The sequence below is a fragment of the Chelonia mydas genome, chromosome 11 (assembly GCF_015237465.2).
Source record: "Chelonia mydas isolate rCheMyd1 chromosome 11, rCheMyd1.pri.v2, whole genome shotgun sequence".
Lineage (NCBI taxonomy): Eukaryota > Metazoa > Chordata > Testudines > Cheloniidae > Chelonia > Chelonia mydas.
In genome coordinates this window covers 44943214-44961861 of record NC_051251.2, presented here as the reverse complement: position 1 = coordinate 44961861, position 18648 = coordinate 44943214, and the positions used below count along the sequence as shown (strand labels likewise).

The following is an 18648-nucleotide window of genomic DNA, read 5'->3' as shown; positions in this document are numbered from 1 at the left end:
TATGGTATGGGCTTCTGATGCTTTTGTTACTCAGTAGCTCACTCGGTATGACGCTTCAAGTGCATTTTCTTTATCAGTACTTGCTTTGGATAAAAAACTGGTAATGTCACTTTTCTACTTGGCTAATTTTCTCTTGAAAAAATCAACAGGCTTGTTGACTTGTGTGGGGTGCCTAGTTTCTAAGTGGCACTGAAGTAGAGAAGGTTTGAGGCTGCTGTTTGCTAGAATATCACCACAAATTACGCACTCTGGTTTTGGACATTCTTGATCACCAATGCATGTAAAGCCATATTTTATATAACAGTTGTCATATTTTCTTTTCTTCAGAAGCGACTTTCCAGGACCATCACAATCATTTGACTGAGATTTTCCACACTTTGGACTTGACGAAACACCTGCTGATGTTGAACATTTGTTTTCTTGTCTTTACACTTTCTGTTTTCAGCCACGTGTCCATATTGGGTGTACAACAGTTCAAATAAAAATAACACACTGAGAATGCTAACAAACGAACAAACTAGTAAATGAGAAGATTCACTCAAGTCTCATTGGAGTAAAATGCCATGCTACAGAGAATGACTGAGTACGGACTGACTGGGGATTGTTACCACCACATTGGCTACAATGACCTTGGTTCCGGCTGATTTGGCACATGAATACTTTTTCTTCCACCATCAGGGGGTTGCGGGGCCAGGGACAAATGAGCTTGGATGGCCCCCCAGGTGCAGCGCAGCTCCCCCTCCCACTCTGTCCCTCATGCTGCCCAAGTTCCTGTCTGCCAGGGACAGGGTCCCCGGCTGCCGCCTGCGTGCCCAGGGTCCCCGGCTGCTGGCCCCATGCACCTGGGTCCTGGCTGCTGCCCCCGCCATGCCTGGAGTCCCCAGGGACGGCTGTGTCTGCCATTACAAAATTGTTTCTGCAAACCCCCAGGGGTTCGCAAACCATAGTTTGGGAACCACTGCTCTAGAGCCTTCATATTTAAAGCAGAGACTTAAAATTTGGCAAGTATGTTACCCTGAGTCCACCAAAATTTGACCAAATTATAAGCCTCTGAAAATTGCTATATTCATGGGCTCAGTGAAGGTTCATTAGACACCAACAGCTAAATTCTCTGAATGTTCCATCTGGACAAACATGCCCTAGCCTAGAACTGCAGGCACTGAGCAGGACTCTTCATGTTGCTAGATGCTGGGTGCCTGGCACTAGAATTGAGAATATGGAGAGAGATTTTCTGTGTTCTGTATGTTCCCCTTGCTGACACCTAGGCAAGAATGAGGAGGATGCAGATGCTGGGCACAGACAACCTTAGTGCTGGCATTTTCTAACCTTTGAGCTCTTGACTTTGTAACCTTAATGTTCTTTCAACATTTTTTTGGTATGAATATATACTTCTTTAAAAATTATATATTTTGTACTTAAAGTTGTTAATTTAAAAAGGGAGTAAATAAGTACTGTCAATTTGAACTACATTTTCCCCTTTTATATCTGCTTGCAAAGTCTGTATTCTTCTGGCTGGCTGTTTGTATGTTGTAGTAAGGGCCCTGATTCAGAAGAACACTTAAATGCATGTTTGAAGTTAAGCATGAGCCTAAATGTTTTCCTGGATTGTGACCTAGATCAAGTGATTTAGGAACAGGATATGGAAGTTATATTGTTCACTCTGCAACAGACTTCCTAGGTGACCTTAGGAAAATTAACCCCTCTATGCATCTGTTACCCATCTATAAAATACTGTACTACCTCACAGGGATTTTGTGATATTTATTTGTGTAATGTTTATAGGCTACTGTATGATCATTGATAAGAGGAACTGCAATATAAACACAAAATATAATAAATATTTGATATTCCAGAAAATGTATTAATGCTGTTTAAAAAATTGCTAGTATGGTACAATAACAAACAAGAATGCCTGAGCAATACAAAGGAAACATATTTTGTAAGTGAACATACTTCAATTTTTAAGGGAAGATTTTTAGTAAGTAAAATGGCAAAATTTCATAGCAGTGTCCTACTTTTAAAATGGTTGTGATGAAAGTCAAGCCAAGCTAATCACGGTGATATCTGACATTTTGTTCTTGAGTTTTACTGTTTTCTAAAAGTATCTCTTTTTTGTTTTAGTGAAAAGTGTAAAGCTAGAGGATTTACTGTGATAGTGGATGGCAGAAAATCTCAATGGAATGTGGTAAAGACGGTTGTTTTAATGCTCCAGGTAAGTCAATTTTTATGTATTCACAGTCAGCAGATTAGTTTTATAGATGGAAGTCAAAATGCTGCGTTACTGTAACAGCTGAAATTTCTTTATTGGGAAACAATCCATTTGTAATTTAATTACAGAATATATGCTATGTTGCACAGAATTTTGTAAGTAGAAGCAATTAATGTGAAAAGGGGTTTATATACTTCTATAGAGAGTTATTCAAATTTTTTCCAACTGAGGGTCACCTAAGCTATTTGCTGAGATCCTAGGATTGTTTTATTTTGTGTAAAATGGAGCAGATTGGAGGCTGCCTTCTTTTTAATATGGTGATGGGCTTCCTTGTCATTTCTAGGAGCAAAACTTGAGTACAGCTATTCAGTGCTGTGAGCACCTGAGGGGGCCCACTGAATTTTGTGGTAACTGGAGCTTCTGAGTAGACTTCAAGGGAAGTCCTAAATATAGCACATTGCAGTATCTAGCCTAGAAGAGGTGCTTGTGTCTGACTTTCAAGCCCATATTAAAGAGGAATTGTTGTATCTGCTAGCCAGCCTTTCATGATTGAGAATCCTGGGGCACTGAAACTCCCTGAATCAAGGAAAAGAGGTGGATAGAACCTGAGACTGCAAACTGTTTTGGTGGAAGCCAGGCATATGTCCACTTCAGATAGCGCAGGCAGAGATTTCCATCCTCACTCCCTCCTTTCTTCCCACTTAACCCAAATAGCCTATCTAAAAGAGGAGTAATGTCTCTCTGCTGGGTTTGCTTTTATCAATATCCCCACCTCTGATCAGGCTTAGCAAAAGTAAGGTATAATAGAATCTGGGTTTGATGAAAAGAAAATGTAGAGCAGACTATTATCAGGTTATTGATGGTGAAGCAGATCATATTGTGACTACATCTCTGCTAGGAGCCTCACTTACATGTTGGGAGTGGTGAAAAAGAGGAATATTGAAAATAACAATGAATACAAAATCTGTAAATAAAAAAAAGTGAGAAAAAACTAGCTGATACTACTACTATTAATGTGTATTCGAGTAGTTCTTAGGAGCTCCTGGATCAGGACCCCATTGAGCTATGTGTTGTACAAATTCAGAAGAAAAGTTTACCATTATTTAGAGCTGCACAGCATGAGAACTCTGGCAAAAGGGACTCCAACATGCAGCACACATGTAGCCTATGGAACTCTAAAATGCATTACACAGTCATTCTTCTTTTTACTGCAGAGATGCAACTACGGGAAATGACAGAACCTAGTTTTGATCTGAGCAGCCTTCAGTTCAGATATAGATAAAACTTCTACAAGTGTATTATCATGTTAAATCTGAATAGTGTACAATGTCCAGGGCATATGGATCATTGATGCTCCTAGATTCTTTGGTGTTTCTGTGACCTTTCGTAATCTATGGCTAATCGGGAGGCTGTGACCTTCCCTCTTCAATATAGGCATGGCAGTGGTTTTCCAACCTTTGTCATTTCCAATCTAGACTGCTGGTTGGGCACTCTGCTTTTGGTTATTTATGAAGCCATTCCAGGAGCTCCAGCTAGTACAGAATACAGGTATGTCGCTGTGTTGTTAGTGCCAGCTACAGAAATCTAATTGTAGCATGTGGGGAAAGATTAAATGCATTTGCCTCTAATTTTGATCTCTAAGAAATAAGAGAGAAGATGTGTAATGCAGGATCATTCTTATGAGTAAGTACTCAGAAAGTAAGGAAGCACAAAACTATTCATTTTTAAATAAGGGGTAGAGGGAAAGAGCTTATTTGAATAAGCACAATAACTATAATCTTGCAGTTTCAATTTGTAATGAATCTGGTAAAGACAAATAATTTGAATTAATACATTAAATTGAAACTGAAAGAGTAGACTTTAGGGCCACATTTTCAAAAGCATCCTCTATATTTGCATGCCCTGCATTGCACATGTAACTTTATAGGTGTTCACATTTGGGCATTTCAAAATTTGTACTTTACTTGTGCACTCAGAAAGGGAAACTAGGAGTTTATTCAATTTTAACATGAACATTTGAATTTTTAGGGTTCCCAGAATGCCTTGTCTTGCACAAATTTAGACGCTGGGCTGAAAATCTGGACCTTGGAATGTTGTTTGTTCAATTATTAGGGTAACACTTTATCAAGCTTTCAAAATATTGAGCTACACCCATATGAGCAATAAATAACATGATCTTGAAAATTTTCAACAGGATATGACTCTTCACCAACTTTCATATCACAAATAATGCATCTAAATTGTTTATTCTTCTAATGTACATTTGCTTTGCATTTCTATGCAATGCTGTTTTTTAGGTCAGAAATTAAAGTTTATTTGCAGTTTAAATATTTTTTTGATGTCAATTATGGATATGTAGGTCTAGCATTACTGGCCCTCTGTGTGCAGTCTTGTGGTAGAAAATGCCAAGGACCAAATCCTGCTCATTTTAGCTATGCCAATAGTCTCTTCAAAGCCAAATCCCATTGCAGAGGACGTCAATGGGACTGTTCATCTAAGTAAGGTAACCAGGATTTGTATATGTTGAATACAATAGGCACTTCTCTGCTCAAAAGAAAACCCTCCTGGCCCCTGGGTTTCAAAGCAGTTTTTGCTTCCTGACTACAAACAATTTGTGGGCTTCTTTCCAGCTTCCATAGTGAGCATTAGTGCTACTTCATACTGTATCAAGGGACCAAGCTTTTCATGTCCAGTGAAGTTACAGGTCTCTCTGTGACAGTGATGTTTTTTTATAAATATTTTTACAAATTTGAGAGGTTCAAATTCTATCTGCAAAAATAAAACTTCTCTCGGGTGGATTTAAAAATATACCTAATAGAAGTGGGAGGTGCTGCTTCATAGATCCATCACTTACACCAATAGGCTGCTAATTCTTCTCTGCTTGGCTGACTGATTACTTATCCTTTGTCAGCTTTTAGTGAGTGTTAGTTTCCTGCATTTTGATTTTTCAGGAAGAGCAACTCTTTCCTTTTCGCCTTAAGAGTAACTTTAAGAGCTACTGACTGGTGACTTAATGAGATTTGACATTTGGACCCCCAACCTTTTCTCTTTTGTCAAGTGCCTGTTGCCTCTTTCCTTAAGTCTGTATGCGTGCTCTTCAACAGGATGTATGTCACATGTTCTAGAATAATAATGATGTTTAGAAGCACTTGATTCCAGGCTTCTGTCTGTACATGTAATGTGTCTCATTGTTTCTGTTATGAAGAATGATATTTCAAATACATTTTCTTGCTCCTGCAAGTAATCATCTCTCTCAAATTATCATTTAGAAAATCTAAATCACTTATTTATGCTGATCACTTCTCATATTTCTCTGGTTAGACAAAGAAAATCAATTAAGTCACTTTACTTTTTTAGTGAGGCAGTATTTGGGTTGGAAACGCTGTAGGGGAATGTGTGTTTAAAAACAACCGTTTCTGTGAGAGTGGAGAGAAACCCATGAAGACAAGTTGTTTTTTTGTTTGTTTTTTGTTTTTTTCCCCTATTAGATTTAGGTTTTGCAAAACCTTGTTTTTTAAATCTAAATTTTGGGTCAATTTTAATTAATTGTCCTATATTAATTGTTTTTCATCTTAAAACAAGATCATTTAAAATCAGTTCTACTCACAGTGCTTTTCAGTCCTCAGTACTGTATTCATATATCTTTGTCCTATATTACAACTGATGACCTCACAGAAGAGTAATGTGTGTAGCTGCCTGTCCTGTGATGTGAGGACAATATATAAATAGGCAAAATATATTTGAACTCAGGTTTTGTAAGGAAAATATTGGTTTGTCAACTTAATGCATCATTAAAAATATTTAATCAATTTAACGATACAGAGCGTTTCCATTCTGGGAACAGTAAACATGATATTTACATTATAATAGCAGATCCATTGATCTTAAATCCTGATTTAATAGTAAAGTATATATTTCTCATCTAACTTGACTTGCTTCTTTATTGTGGTGACCTAGCTTTGGAGTTCTGACTTCAAATATAGTATCAGTTAGCTTGTATAAAGCTTGCAATTTAATTTCTTTTCCATAGTACATTCTCTAGATAATAATCAAACAGGCTATAGACTGAAAGTCTCATATCAGCCTTAACTATGGTTTTGTTACCACAATATTGCAAGTAATATTCATTCAGGTAAATAGGGTTGTTTTTTCTGTTTTCCATTACTGATGGAGGGTGGCTAGTGGTTAGAGTACACTTTTGGGAATCAGGAGACCTGATTCTTTCCCCAGCTCTCTTCTGACTCACTGTGTGATTTAGTGCAAATTACTTAATTGCTGTATAATTTCTCTATGTAGAATTAGTGTACAGCCACCTATGTCACCTGGATGGTGTAAGCCTTGTTTAATTCATATTTGTAGAGAGTATTAAGATCCTGGATAAACGGTGTTGTCTAAATGCAAGTTGATTTTGTCATAAATGAGAATTTAATCTTGAATGTTTTATCTGTTTTCATTTGTTTTGCAGAATGTTGTTCCAGCTGAGGTATCGCTTGTTTGTGTAGTAAAACCTGATGAATTTTGGGACAAGAAGGTTACACACTTTTGTTTTTGGAAAGAGAAAGATAGACTTGGCTTTGAGGTATGTATAATCATTTTTTTTCCTATCAGGAATGTCGACTCTAAGCATGCTAGAATGATGCATACCTGATTGAAATGGATATTTCTTAAAGAATGCTTATCAGTGTTCCAGATTGCTTTGTAGATATCTCTGAAAAACTACGGTGACCTATTGCTTTTAAAATATTCTTTAGCTGCAAAAAGACTTAGGCAGACTGTTAAATGAAGTTTTGGAAATGGAGCTTTGCTGCTTTTATGGTGGTTTGATTATGATGATAAAGCTGTTTCAAACCACTTTCTGTGCTTTTGGCTACAAAAATTGTTGTATAATGCTGTAGTATATATTCTGTACGTGGCACCACCACTGTGGACTGTTCGGATGCTCCTCTTCTGCTGTCACTCAGGCAAGAGCAAACATTTTGAAGGTACAGTCCTTGGCCTTGCTAAATTCATCTCCTCCTTATACCTCTTAATTTTTGGTATTAGTTGCCAAGGTTATAGGCACCCTATGTTTTTCTAAGATTGATTATGTTCCGACTTGCATGAAACGGGGTGTGTGTGTGTGTGTGTGTATATATATATAAGGGATTGCAAACAAGGATAGTTGCATCCTTTTATCTTTTACAAGGCTAGTGAAAAATAAAACTGCATTGTGACAAGTAGTGTTCTAAGTGTGGATTGACCCTTCATACTATCATTGTGAATGAGTCTTGCCCAAACTGAAATTTGGTCTCCTGTGCACATCAGTAGATCTAATGTCTGGTCATCCATTGTTCTGCACAGGTAAATCAAAGTGACTTGAGGGGGAACCTCCTTCCCTTTAAAAAGGATCAGAAAGAAAACACTCTCTTTCTCCCTGATGATAGACAAATATTTCTTCCTGTTGCCAGGATTATAATATGTTCTCAGTTTCCAAATATTCCTATAGAAATGCAATTTAAGGGAGGAAGGGGATGGGAACGTAGCAGCCCAAAGATAGACACAATGTTGTCTTCTGTGACTGGGGATAAATAACTGTCTACTTAATATGTAAAGTGTAAGATGTCCCTAAAGATTTCACCAATAAGAAGAAAGAGAGCACTCTAAATAATTCATATGGAATTTAGGGAAGTTCAGGAAGCATTTGAAGTTGTAGTGTGAAGAAAGTTTCTTCCCATGTCATCCTGTAAGCCATTCCTCTTTTTGTTTTTTCATCCTTATTAGTTGTAAATGTTACAGGCTCAGTGGTTTGAAATTAATCTCATATATACTTCTTTTCGACATCCCTTTCCTTAAGGCTTTTCTTGTGACTTAGCTAGAATATCTTTCTAGACAAATAAGCAGAATACCTTAAGTAAAAATCTGATATGATAATAAGGCAAAGTTAACGTTAAACAGTAATATGGTGGGGTGGGAGGTTGGGAGGGAAGATTTTATTTGACCTCAAGGGTTTGTTCAACATCAGTCATTAAGTTATAGTTACGTGTAATTAAATACAATAAGGATAACCATTTAATGAAGAATGTTCTACATTTGTGGTGCTAGTGTAGGTCATTTGTACTGCTGAAATTAAACCTCTGTGTTTTAAAATACAATAAATATATGTGACAAGTGAGTAGTCCATAGTGAGTTATTTCGAGGGGGAAAGCACAGAAGAAGTCCAAGTGCTGAAATGCCAACGTTCTGTTCTTTTCTGGTCAAGTGGAAAGCTTTTTCAACAAATCTTTCTTCATGACTCGTGTACTGTGGCTTGGTGGGTATGCACTCCAGGGTATACAGTTCAGATATCAGTGAACAGAAACATGATGTACTGTTGTTTTAAAAAATCCAATTTGAATGAAATGTCTAAATTCAACATACAGTTATCCGCTATTAAGGCCTGTTTTGTAAAATATTTTCAGATTTGGTTGTTTCTTTTTTTAATTTGAATAAGAATCAAGGAAAAGGGAGCACAGTGGGCACCTTCTCTCCCCTCCCGCCCCTACAATTCAAGGGTGTGGGAGAACTTATGCAGCCTTCACTTTCTTGGCAGGAGATAGCCTTTGGCCTGATGCTCCAGTTTTGCCATTTTGTGGCATTGTCTCACTTGATCTCTGTTACTTTCCCCTGCTTCATTTTCTCTGTTTCACTGTGCAGTAAAATGCAGAGTAGGCAATGGGGAGAGTGAAACATGGGAGAACAGGAGCAATTGGTGAGAGTAGCCCATAGCTGTAAGTGAGCAACTTATTCCACCATCTCCACTCATTAATTCTTTAGAGAATTTGCAACTTGGTTAGCGTTAGAAAAGCTGACTCAACAGATCTTCTCTTTTTGTGTAGCCCAATTCTTATCTGTTTTAGAGATGATGGTGTGTCTTAATCTCTTTGTTTTTACTCCTTTTAGCACTGCAGAGCAGTGATATGGCTATGGAAGAGTGTGTTCTAATCTGATTCATGCATAGAATTGTTAACTAATTTGTAATAGCATAATTTTATATTATTTGTGGTGAAAAACACAGTTTGAGTTTAAGATCCTGGATTGAATTTCGCAGCACTAGCAGTTAACAAAGAGAGAGTGGTTTTTCCTAACTGAGCATATTTGATCTGGAAGTCACTGAGACAATAAACATGAAACCTCATGCTGCCATTTTTCCAGTCACTTTTCATAGTATAATCTCACTTTAACTACAGTGATTGCTATAATAAATCACTGACTCAAGAAAAAATGGCACTGGAAGCACGACAGCCCAGACATCCTTCTAGTATCCTGCGTATTTGAGACTTGAAATGTTTTAAAAGTTGCCGACACAGTTACTTGTGGTGTTTGGCATAGAGAGAGTTTCCCATAGGTATATTCTGGGTAGTAGCATTCATAAGATAGAATTGTGTTTGCATATTATTAACCACTCTGCATTTACCTTTTAAGTTTTGTGAAAGACGCACAGTTGTATGATATGCATGTATTGTGTATAGTTGTGCAACACATGTTCTGCGAAGAGATATTTGAGAGTCCCAGATCACTTATTAGTCCATTTGGTTCTTACTGAAACATGAACATATTATGTTCAAGAACTCCTGGAGGATGTGTGAGGTCCCAGGAACTGGAGAAGGGCCAACATAATGCTTATCTTTAAAATGGGGGAAAAGGAGGACCCACAAAATTACAGACCTAGAGGATAATAGGGTGATATTAATAGCCGGTATGGATTTGTGAAGAACAAATCATGCCATGCCAAATCAACCTAACATCCTTCTTTGACAGGGTTCCTGGCCTAGTGGGGGGGGGAAGCAGTAGACATGATCTATCTTGATTTTAGTCAAGCTTTTGACACAGTCCCACATGATATTCTCATAAGCATACTAAGGAAATATGGTCTAGGTGAAATTACTACAAAATGGATTCACAGCTAGTTGAAAAACCACATTCAGAGACATTATCAATGGTTTGCTGTCAAAGTAGGAGGGAGGTATCTACTAGGGTGCTGGAGGAGTCTGTCCTTAGTCCAGTACTATTCAATTATTTTCATTAATGACTTGGATAATGGAGTGGAGAGTTTGCAGATGACACCAAGCTGGGAGGAGTTGAAAGCACTTAGGAGCACAAGATGAGAATTCAAAATTACCTTGACAAATTGGAGAGTTGGTCTGAAATCAAAAAGATGAAATTCAGTAAAGATAAGTGCAAAATACTACACTTAGGATGGAAAAATAAAAGCTACAACTATAAAATGGTGAATAAATGGCTTGGTGGTTGTAATGCTGAAAAGAATCTGGGGGTTAAGTGGCTCAAGTGAAATATAAGAGAACAATGTGATACAGTTGTGAGAGAGGCTAGACATGTCATAGGTTCATAGATTACTCCTGGGGGAATTCAGCACCAAACATTTAAAAATTTTGCACACAATATTTTAAAATTCTGCAAAATTTTATTTGTCAAAACAACACAATGTAATCACGCCAGTTTCAATTATTTTGGTAATTTATTGCAAAATACCTGTCAGCAACTATGTCTGTAACAATACGGACGAAAAAAAAGATACAGGAAATGTTTTTTGACAAATATATTCCTTACTAGGCATATTAATACAGAACTCTGAGTAATAATTTATTTAAAATACAATACAGAAACATATTTCCCGCATCTCTCAGAAACAGTGCAAAGGCTTGGGAGAGTCAGGGGTAACGGAGGAGTTGAGGGAGAGGGATGTAATTGCTGGGAAGGAGCCTGGGTATGAACTTTGAGGGTTGATGGTGTGGGTGGAGAAGTATGGAACAGGTTTTTTTGGAGTGGGGAGGGATTGTTAGGGAGCCTCCACCGTGCATACCATGGCTGACCCCTAGCCCCTTTATTCAGTCAGGCACATCTGCCCCTGTCCCCATGTGTCCCTGCACCCCTCCCCATCCCCATGTGTCCTTGCACCCCCACTCCCATTCAGCTGCTGCCCCAATCTGTTCTCTCCACTAGCCCTTCTGAACCTCAGACTGTGACCCCTCCCAGCAGCCCCATGTGTCCCATGCTGTCCACCCCCCTTATATTCTGTGCCTCCTGACCTGGCCGCACTGGCAGGGCGCTGTGAGGAAAGCAATCTCTTTCTCTTCCCTATCTGCTACTGGGTCTGCTCCCGCATGGGTGTGGCTGCTCTCTGTTCTTTCTCCACAGCAGCCCCTAGTTGGCAAACAGAGTAACTGCAGCACCTTTCCAGCAGAATGTATTTTCTGCTATGAAAACAAAATTCAGCGTGGCACATGAATTTTGAGCATGTGCAGTGGCGCAGAATTCCACTAGGAGTATAGGTTATAAGGCGAGGAGGTTTAAAAAAAACTGGTCATATTTAGTCTTGAAAAAAGAAGACTGGCGGGAACCTGATAGTCTTCAGTGTGTTAAGGGCTAAGGACAAGGATTAATTGTTCTTCATGTCTACTGAAGTTAGAAGTAGTAGTGGGCTTAACCTGCAGCCAGGGAGATTTAGGTTAGATATTAAGAGAAGATTAACTATAAGGATAGCTGGAATAGCTTACCAAGGGAGGTTGTGCAGTCTCTGTCATTGGAAATTTTTAAGAACCGGTTAGACAAACACCTGTAAGGGGTGGTCTAGATGTACTTGGTCCTGCCCCAAAGCAGGGGGTTGGACTAGATGACCTCTCCACAACCCTTCCAGCCCTACATTTCTATGCTTCTGTGTAGGTATTTGTTTTCTTGGTCATTGTAACATACAGAATCTATCAAACATTGTACCTCTCCATTTGAGGTTTGTTAGAGCATTACTTTAAAATGGGAGGCATTCCCTTCTGGTGCTTGGGCCTGAATTTATACCAAGTGACTAAAAAGCAGTAGATTGTAAGAGGAAGTTGGTAGGTATGAGAGAGTGAACAATACTTCTAGTGTTGTAACAACTTTTACTTAAACCGCGGAGAATTTTTCATAAAATATGGAATTAAATAATATCCATTGCCTAAGGAATATAAGAGAACTTAGTCTGTTTTCCAGGTTTTTTTTAAAAAAACAATAACTTAGCCCATGTGACGTTCTCAGAGGCTGCTCCTGTTCTGTACTAGTCGGCTGGGCCCCCTGCAGGACAGCACTAATGCAAAAGCCTCTCCCTAAGAGATGGGGAGAAACAACTAAACCCCTAAAATAGAAGAGGAAGCTTGGGAATTTTGTTGAGAATAGTGCAGTGAAGCTGTATTTGGGAGGGCATAGGAGGAATCCTGATGCTCAGGCAGCCAGGTCAGGCCAGCTGGTTGGCACTGGCATCCATGAATTCTCTCACATTCTGCCCCCCACCCGCATCCTTCTGCATAGTTAAGCCAGTCACTCTCTTTCTAATGCCCTCCCAATCCTGCCATTTGGAGTGCCAGTGTGCTCTGTTCCTTCCATGGCTCTACAACAGAAAATCTCTACTCTTAAGTAGGAGGAAAATGGGAATGAATGGGGGGTAGCATGAGGATTGGCACTGAGAGTGAGTGAAGAATCCTTGTTGGCATCTTTTCTAAAGGCTACTGTGAGACCATTAGAGACAGGTGACTTGACTCAACTGTGGTGCTGCAGGACACACTTGCCTTCATGCCATTTGACCTCCTGGCATCAGTACTCTGTGCCCTCCCCAATACAGCTCCCACTTGGTTCCCAGCAAAGCTTTCCTAGTCCTATGACCGAAGCCTCCCTTGGAGAGGCGCCTTTTCTCACTCCCACCCTCTTCTAAAGCCAAAAGTAGAGAGAACCCATGTAAACAAGCAGCCAGTATTGCCCCAGGAGTTTGCTGCTGGCCGTGCCCTCATTGACTAGTAGTTTGCCACTCCAAATCAGGGCGTTCCCAAATGGGCTGTAGATTGTCGTGTTACTCCCCAGGAACCTCATTTGTCTGAAACATGGAGTTGCTTATTCCAGGCATCCTTTAAATCTGTTCAGGTTTTTTGCATTAACAAATGCAAAGACTAGGATCCTTATAGAATTTCCAAATCCCTTTTTTATTATTATTACACTCAGTTATTAGAAATTCATATGTAATAACTAGGATCACTGGAAAACCTGAACATACCTTAAACCCAGAATCAATGAATTTCATGATGGTTTGCAATTTGCATGCAGCTGAAAACTGCCCTCAGACTATTTTCTCTGCGTATGGCATTCATTTAAAAAAAAATCTTCTTTGATATTGATTCAGATACAAGGCTGTCAGATTAGCTTTTTGAAAATCAACAATCAGTGTGAAGAGAGGAGAAATGACCCATTTGCTCTTTTATCCTTGTGGAAGTTTTGGAGCAAGTTTTAAAAGACTTTCTAAATTTAGGATTAGGGCGATAGGTAATCAAAAGCTAGGAGGTAAAAGCAGCAAAAATGTAACTATCTGGAAATCGTTGCAAGATCAGTACTTAGCGTAGTCAATAAAAGAATATTCTTTTGTGTCCAAGGACTGAATGGTAAGTATTGTAAGGCTTTCACTGCAGCAGTTAAACCATTGTAAATTCTTAACTGCTCCTTTAAAGATTTCTTGTGACCGAAATAAACAGAACCACACTGCAAAATCTGAAAATACATTTTTAACACATTAAATATTGGTGGCTATTTGTGTGTTAGTTTCCATAAACTCCAACTCACAATTCTGACTGAAAATAGTGTGCTTTCTTATCTACCTGCCTTACATATTTATATAATCGGCATTACTGGAATATCTTCCTCAGAATATGCAAATAGCAGTATTCTATCTCTTGCCATTTTTCTTCTGCCCCTTTTTCCTTCTGCCCCTTGAATAGCTTATAGAATTTTGTTTTGTGTTTGAGGGGCCATGTGTGTGTTTAAAAAAAATGTTGAAGGAAAACTAATTTGTTGTGCATTTAGACCCCAATTCTGCCAAGCACTTAACGCAAGTATTTATGTCCCACTGATTTTATTGAGACATAAGCACATGCTGAAGTATTTTGTTGAATCATGGTGTTCATTCTGAAAATGGCTAAACATGTGTTAGTTGAAATACCTATGATTGCTATAACTGAAAACTGACAGAAAAATATCTTTGCTCACTTTTTGTGCATTTGAAAATGCTTTGGCCTCAGTCTTGCCAATACTTAATCATGTGCTTAACTTTTGATAGGCTGTCTTTATATTCTGAAATTAAATTCTGTCATTGAACAGGTATCCATATACCACAGCTATTAATATTTTTTCATAGCACATTTATCCCCAATAGTTTGAAGAATAATGAAATTGCAAAAAGATAATTATCTTACCATAATCTTTTTTGCTAAAAATTACAATTAGGAAATCCTTGTGTGAAGTTTGTAGATATTTTTAATGCATATCAGTGGTATCTAGCCACTGAAAATTTCAGTTTGCACAAAAATGTTGTTTAAAAAAAATCTAGTGAATTTTAATTAGAGCATACTCTTTGCCCGCCTTTTATCCCTCCTATATTTTATCTGAGGACTGTGAAAAGCCCAATTCCTACCCCCCATGAATATTTTTTAATCACGAGCTTGTACATCAAGTATTTATATGAATATAGTATGTTTGTGGGTTGTTGGGTTTTTGTTTTTTAACTCTGGAAACATTAGGCCCCTTCTTCCAAATGGAAACTATTCTAAAAATTCAGGCTGAATCAGGGAAGCATCCCTGTTCAGTAAGAGTTTCTGAAGAATTCTTACTTTTTTTTTCTGAGCCTTCAGAGGGAACCAGTATGAACATCAAGGTTCTTATAATGCTTTAGACTTGTTAGGAAACAATGAGGAAGTTATACCACTGTGTGAAAGCCTATAGAGGAAAGTGAATGGATGGGTGAAATCATTGGTGAATTAAAGAGGAGAGTCTAAGTAGGGAGTAAAATCAACTGAGTGAACTTGTGAACTATTGAGGTCATAACTGGCTAGATTCTAGAAATTTCTTATAGTAGGTAAGATGCCTAATAACTATTCTGTATAATGCTGGACTAATCTAAATTTTCTGTTTTTAATGCTAAATTCACTAGGTAGCAGTTTCTTATTCCAAGTATTGTAAATATGAAAGTATCTGATCAGTGCTTGATGGGTGATTAGTGTTCAGTGATTTAATATTAAAGGAAAATTAAAGGAAATGTTTATAAACAAATGACTGACGTGATGAAAATAGGTGATTGTTTTAAAGAAATGGTCAAAAGCTAGAATCTGTGATCAACTCATAAAGTGCAAGAAATCTGGTTCTTCCGAATCTTCACCCCACTTGCCATTGAATCAAACTTGGTCCATTGAATTGGAAAATTGAGTTTTAACCCTGCAAGTGAGCAGGGGTGGCGAATTGTATGAGCCCGTGGTACCTGTGCTCCACCAAATTTCAGGGCCAGGTCTCTTCCCCCAGTCCTTTCTGCTGCCCCCAGGCAATTTAAAAGGGCATGGGGCCACCACCACCGGCAGTGCAACGGGGCTAGGCGGCTTCCTGCCTGCCTGCTCCACTTCCGGAAGTGGCCGGCACATCCCAGCAGCCCCTGGGGAGGAGGGTGTCTCTGCGTGCTACTCCCTCCCCAAGCACCAACTCTGCCAACTGCAGCCAATGGGAGCTGCAGGGGCAGTGCCTGTGGGCAGCAATACACAGAGACCCCTCCAGCATGCCACCTAGGAGCTACTAGCAGAGGAGGGTGCAGGTTGCTTTTGGGAGCTGCCGGAGGTAAGTGCCACACCCCACACCCAAACTCCCTCCCAGAGCCTGTCCCCTGTACCCCCTCCCTCATCCCAACTCCCTGCCTCAGCCCAGAGCCTGCACCCCACACCCAAACTCCCTCCCAGAGCCCGCACCCGCTCCTACATCCCAACCCCCTCCCCCAGCCAAACTCCCTCCTAGAGCCCAAGCCCTCCCGCACCCAGACTCCCTTCCAGAGCCATAGGCAGGTGTGGGGGCGGGGGTGGGACTTGGACCCATTCTGGGCACCACCAAAAATTATATAATCCTGCCCATGCAAGTGAGATGTTTTTAATGCCAATTATCACTGAAACATAGCCATGAGGATAATTGAAGTCCCTGATTCAGTCTTTCCAGGCACTCTTCAGTATCGGCTTCACTGAAGGAGTAGTTTCTTAGTCTTCAGCACACAAATGCCAAAGATCAATTGGTGATTATGCTTTTAAAAACAACTGAAAGAGAGACTTGAACTTCAGAGGAAAAATTGCTTCCTCTTTCGTGCTACCGTTGCTTTCAGTGTAGTCTGAAATGAGCAACTGAAATAAATGAATGAAACACTTTGGCCTGGATGTACTCCTCCACAGATTTAAACTTGAAGGTCTACCAGAAGATGCCTTAAATGAAGAAATTGAGGAAAAAATTTTAAAGAACACCCCTTTTCACCACATCAATGGGAGGAGATGTTGACTGGACAATAGGAATGTGGCAAAATGCCCAGAAATGGGTGGAGGCTGCAAGAAAGCATGCTTGGCAGAATGGGAGCTGGCCTGTCCTCCTTATTTGGTCCTTCATCTCCTGTTGGCTGGAGGAGTGGGTAGGGGCTGGGCTGGACTGGACTGGATGATTGGCTCTCACATACTTCCTCCCCACCCCCATCCCGGTCCATTTAAACTCACACAGGCTTTTTGAAACCTTCATGCCACTGTTGGCAGAATTCTTTCCTGTTTGTTCAGTTAATGAAAATAAAATGGGAAAAGATCAGAATCATCCTAAACTTCGGATGCTATTTTTAACCTTGCTGAGAAAGTATTAGTAACATCTAGCCCAGTTGTAAAGCACCTTGTGGAAGTTCAGACCATCTTTTGGGGGGGGGAAACCTTGTGGTTGGTTGGCTGAAAAATGACACTTCCCAATGGCACTTGTTGGAATGCTGAGAAAAAATTCTTTGTTTACATACTCTGTGTATTTAAAATTACCGCTGAGTAATGAAACTAATCAAAACTTGGCATGCACTTTACAAAACAAGGAACTCTCTGGAAGAAAGCAATATATTTTTAAAAAGGAATTGAAAGAGGTCTTGGTAGAATCCGACCAACTGGACATCTGGGCTGCTCTTGCAGTCCCAGAAACCTGGTTCTGTCTCATTAACAACAAAGTACTTCAAGCACCTAAGGACAAATTTAAAAAATCTATTCAGAGAAACTGTTGAATCTTTTCATTATTTAGCAAATATGATTGATCCCAAATACAAAGGTCATACAGAGGTTGATCCCAAAACAATTAGAATAGGCTGAAATATGGCAAATGGAATGTAATCCTGAGTTCATTTCTTCTCTTCTAGTGTTTAAAGTTCCAAATTTCTACTCTTAACCTTTGCAGTTAAGTTCATTAAAATGGTGGGGAAATTGTGGAAGTGCTGTCATGGGAGACAATGGCTAGATTGAGAAGTTTGCCCATCTTATTAGCTCACAATCTGTTGAACATGTTTTAACAAATTCGGACTAGGAAAGGGATATTGATTCCCTTAATAATTAAAGGAACAATTTAAATAGTTGGGTAGATCAAGTGCCTTATAGCAAAAGTTTAAATAAATTGCTTCTGAATATTTTAAATACTTATGTATTTACTGTGGTGGTCAGATTTCTATCTCATTTTTTCATGATTTCTTGTCCTATTTTCTTTCTTGGTTGCTCATTAAAAGCCACCTGCTTCAGCTGATATCAGGATAAGTGGTGTTTCTTCTGTTAATGATGAGAGCATTGTGATTACTTATAAAAAATATTTAGCTTTAGATGTCAACCTGGAGCATTGGATGTATACAGGACAAATCAGTTGATATCAAGGGGATAAAATGGTCCATCTCATATGATAAGTATGGAAAATTAACACTTTCTTGTTAATCTAATTGGTTATTTACTTCTAATGCAATAATATAATTGTACTGATAGTTTTGTTTGATAGACTTCTATAATATTGCCACTCTGTTTTACCCAAGTATGTATTAATTTTAAGAATGATAGGCTCATGTATTTAAATTTTAAGCAATAGTACATATTTCAGCGTAATAAATACACTGACAAAACAATGAAGTGTACAGCAAAGTTGTGCGCTACTTAAGTTGACCCAATACATTTGATTATATTTTGTTTGACAGATGTTGTATTGTTCTATAGCCAAGATTAAGTTGAATTAAAGAATGGAACTAGCTGGCTAAACAAAAATATACATTCTAATCCTCCAGTATTACCTTTTTGAGATTTTTAAAGATTGTTACAATAATGTGTGCAACAACATTCTGATGTCCATAACACTGGGGGAAGCCCCTTATAACCACTGAGAATCAGTAGGGCATTTAAAATTAACTTGAGTGTACTTCTAGTCCGGATGAATCTCTCAGTAGTTGCTGTGCTGTTTCAGAAGTCTTTATGTATAAAACTACAAACACGCATTTTTTTCGACCTATGGCCTTCATCAGGTTTTGAACACTGGATATTTGTTTGTGTGCTTCCTAGTAAAGATGATATCTTAATACAATAGATAAGTTTTTCAGTATTTGTTTA

General features: G+C 38.8%; 1 protein-coding gene across 19 annotated transcripts in view; it reads left to right on the top strand.

Moving 5' to 3' along the window:
* SESTD1 (SEC14 and spectrin domain containing 1) overlaps positions 1-18648 on the top strand; it is a 115797-nt gene that overhangs the window by 46790 nt on the left and 50359 nt on the right. For all 19 annotated transcript variants that reach the window (XM_043525337.1, XM_043525341.1, XM_043525336.1 and 16 more), the window contains 2 exons: positions 2122-2212; positions 6675-6788. In XM_043525337.1, coding sequence (XP_043381272.1) covers positions 2122-2212; positions 6675-6788 — 205 coding nt within the window. The remainder of the gene's footprint in view (positions 1-2121; positions 2213-6674; positions 6789-18648) is intronic.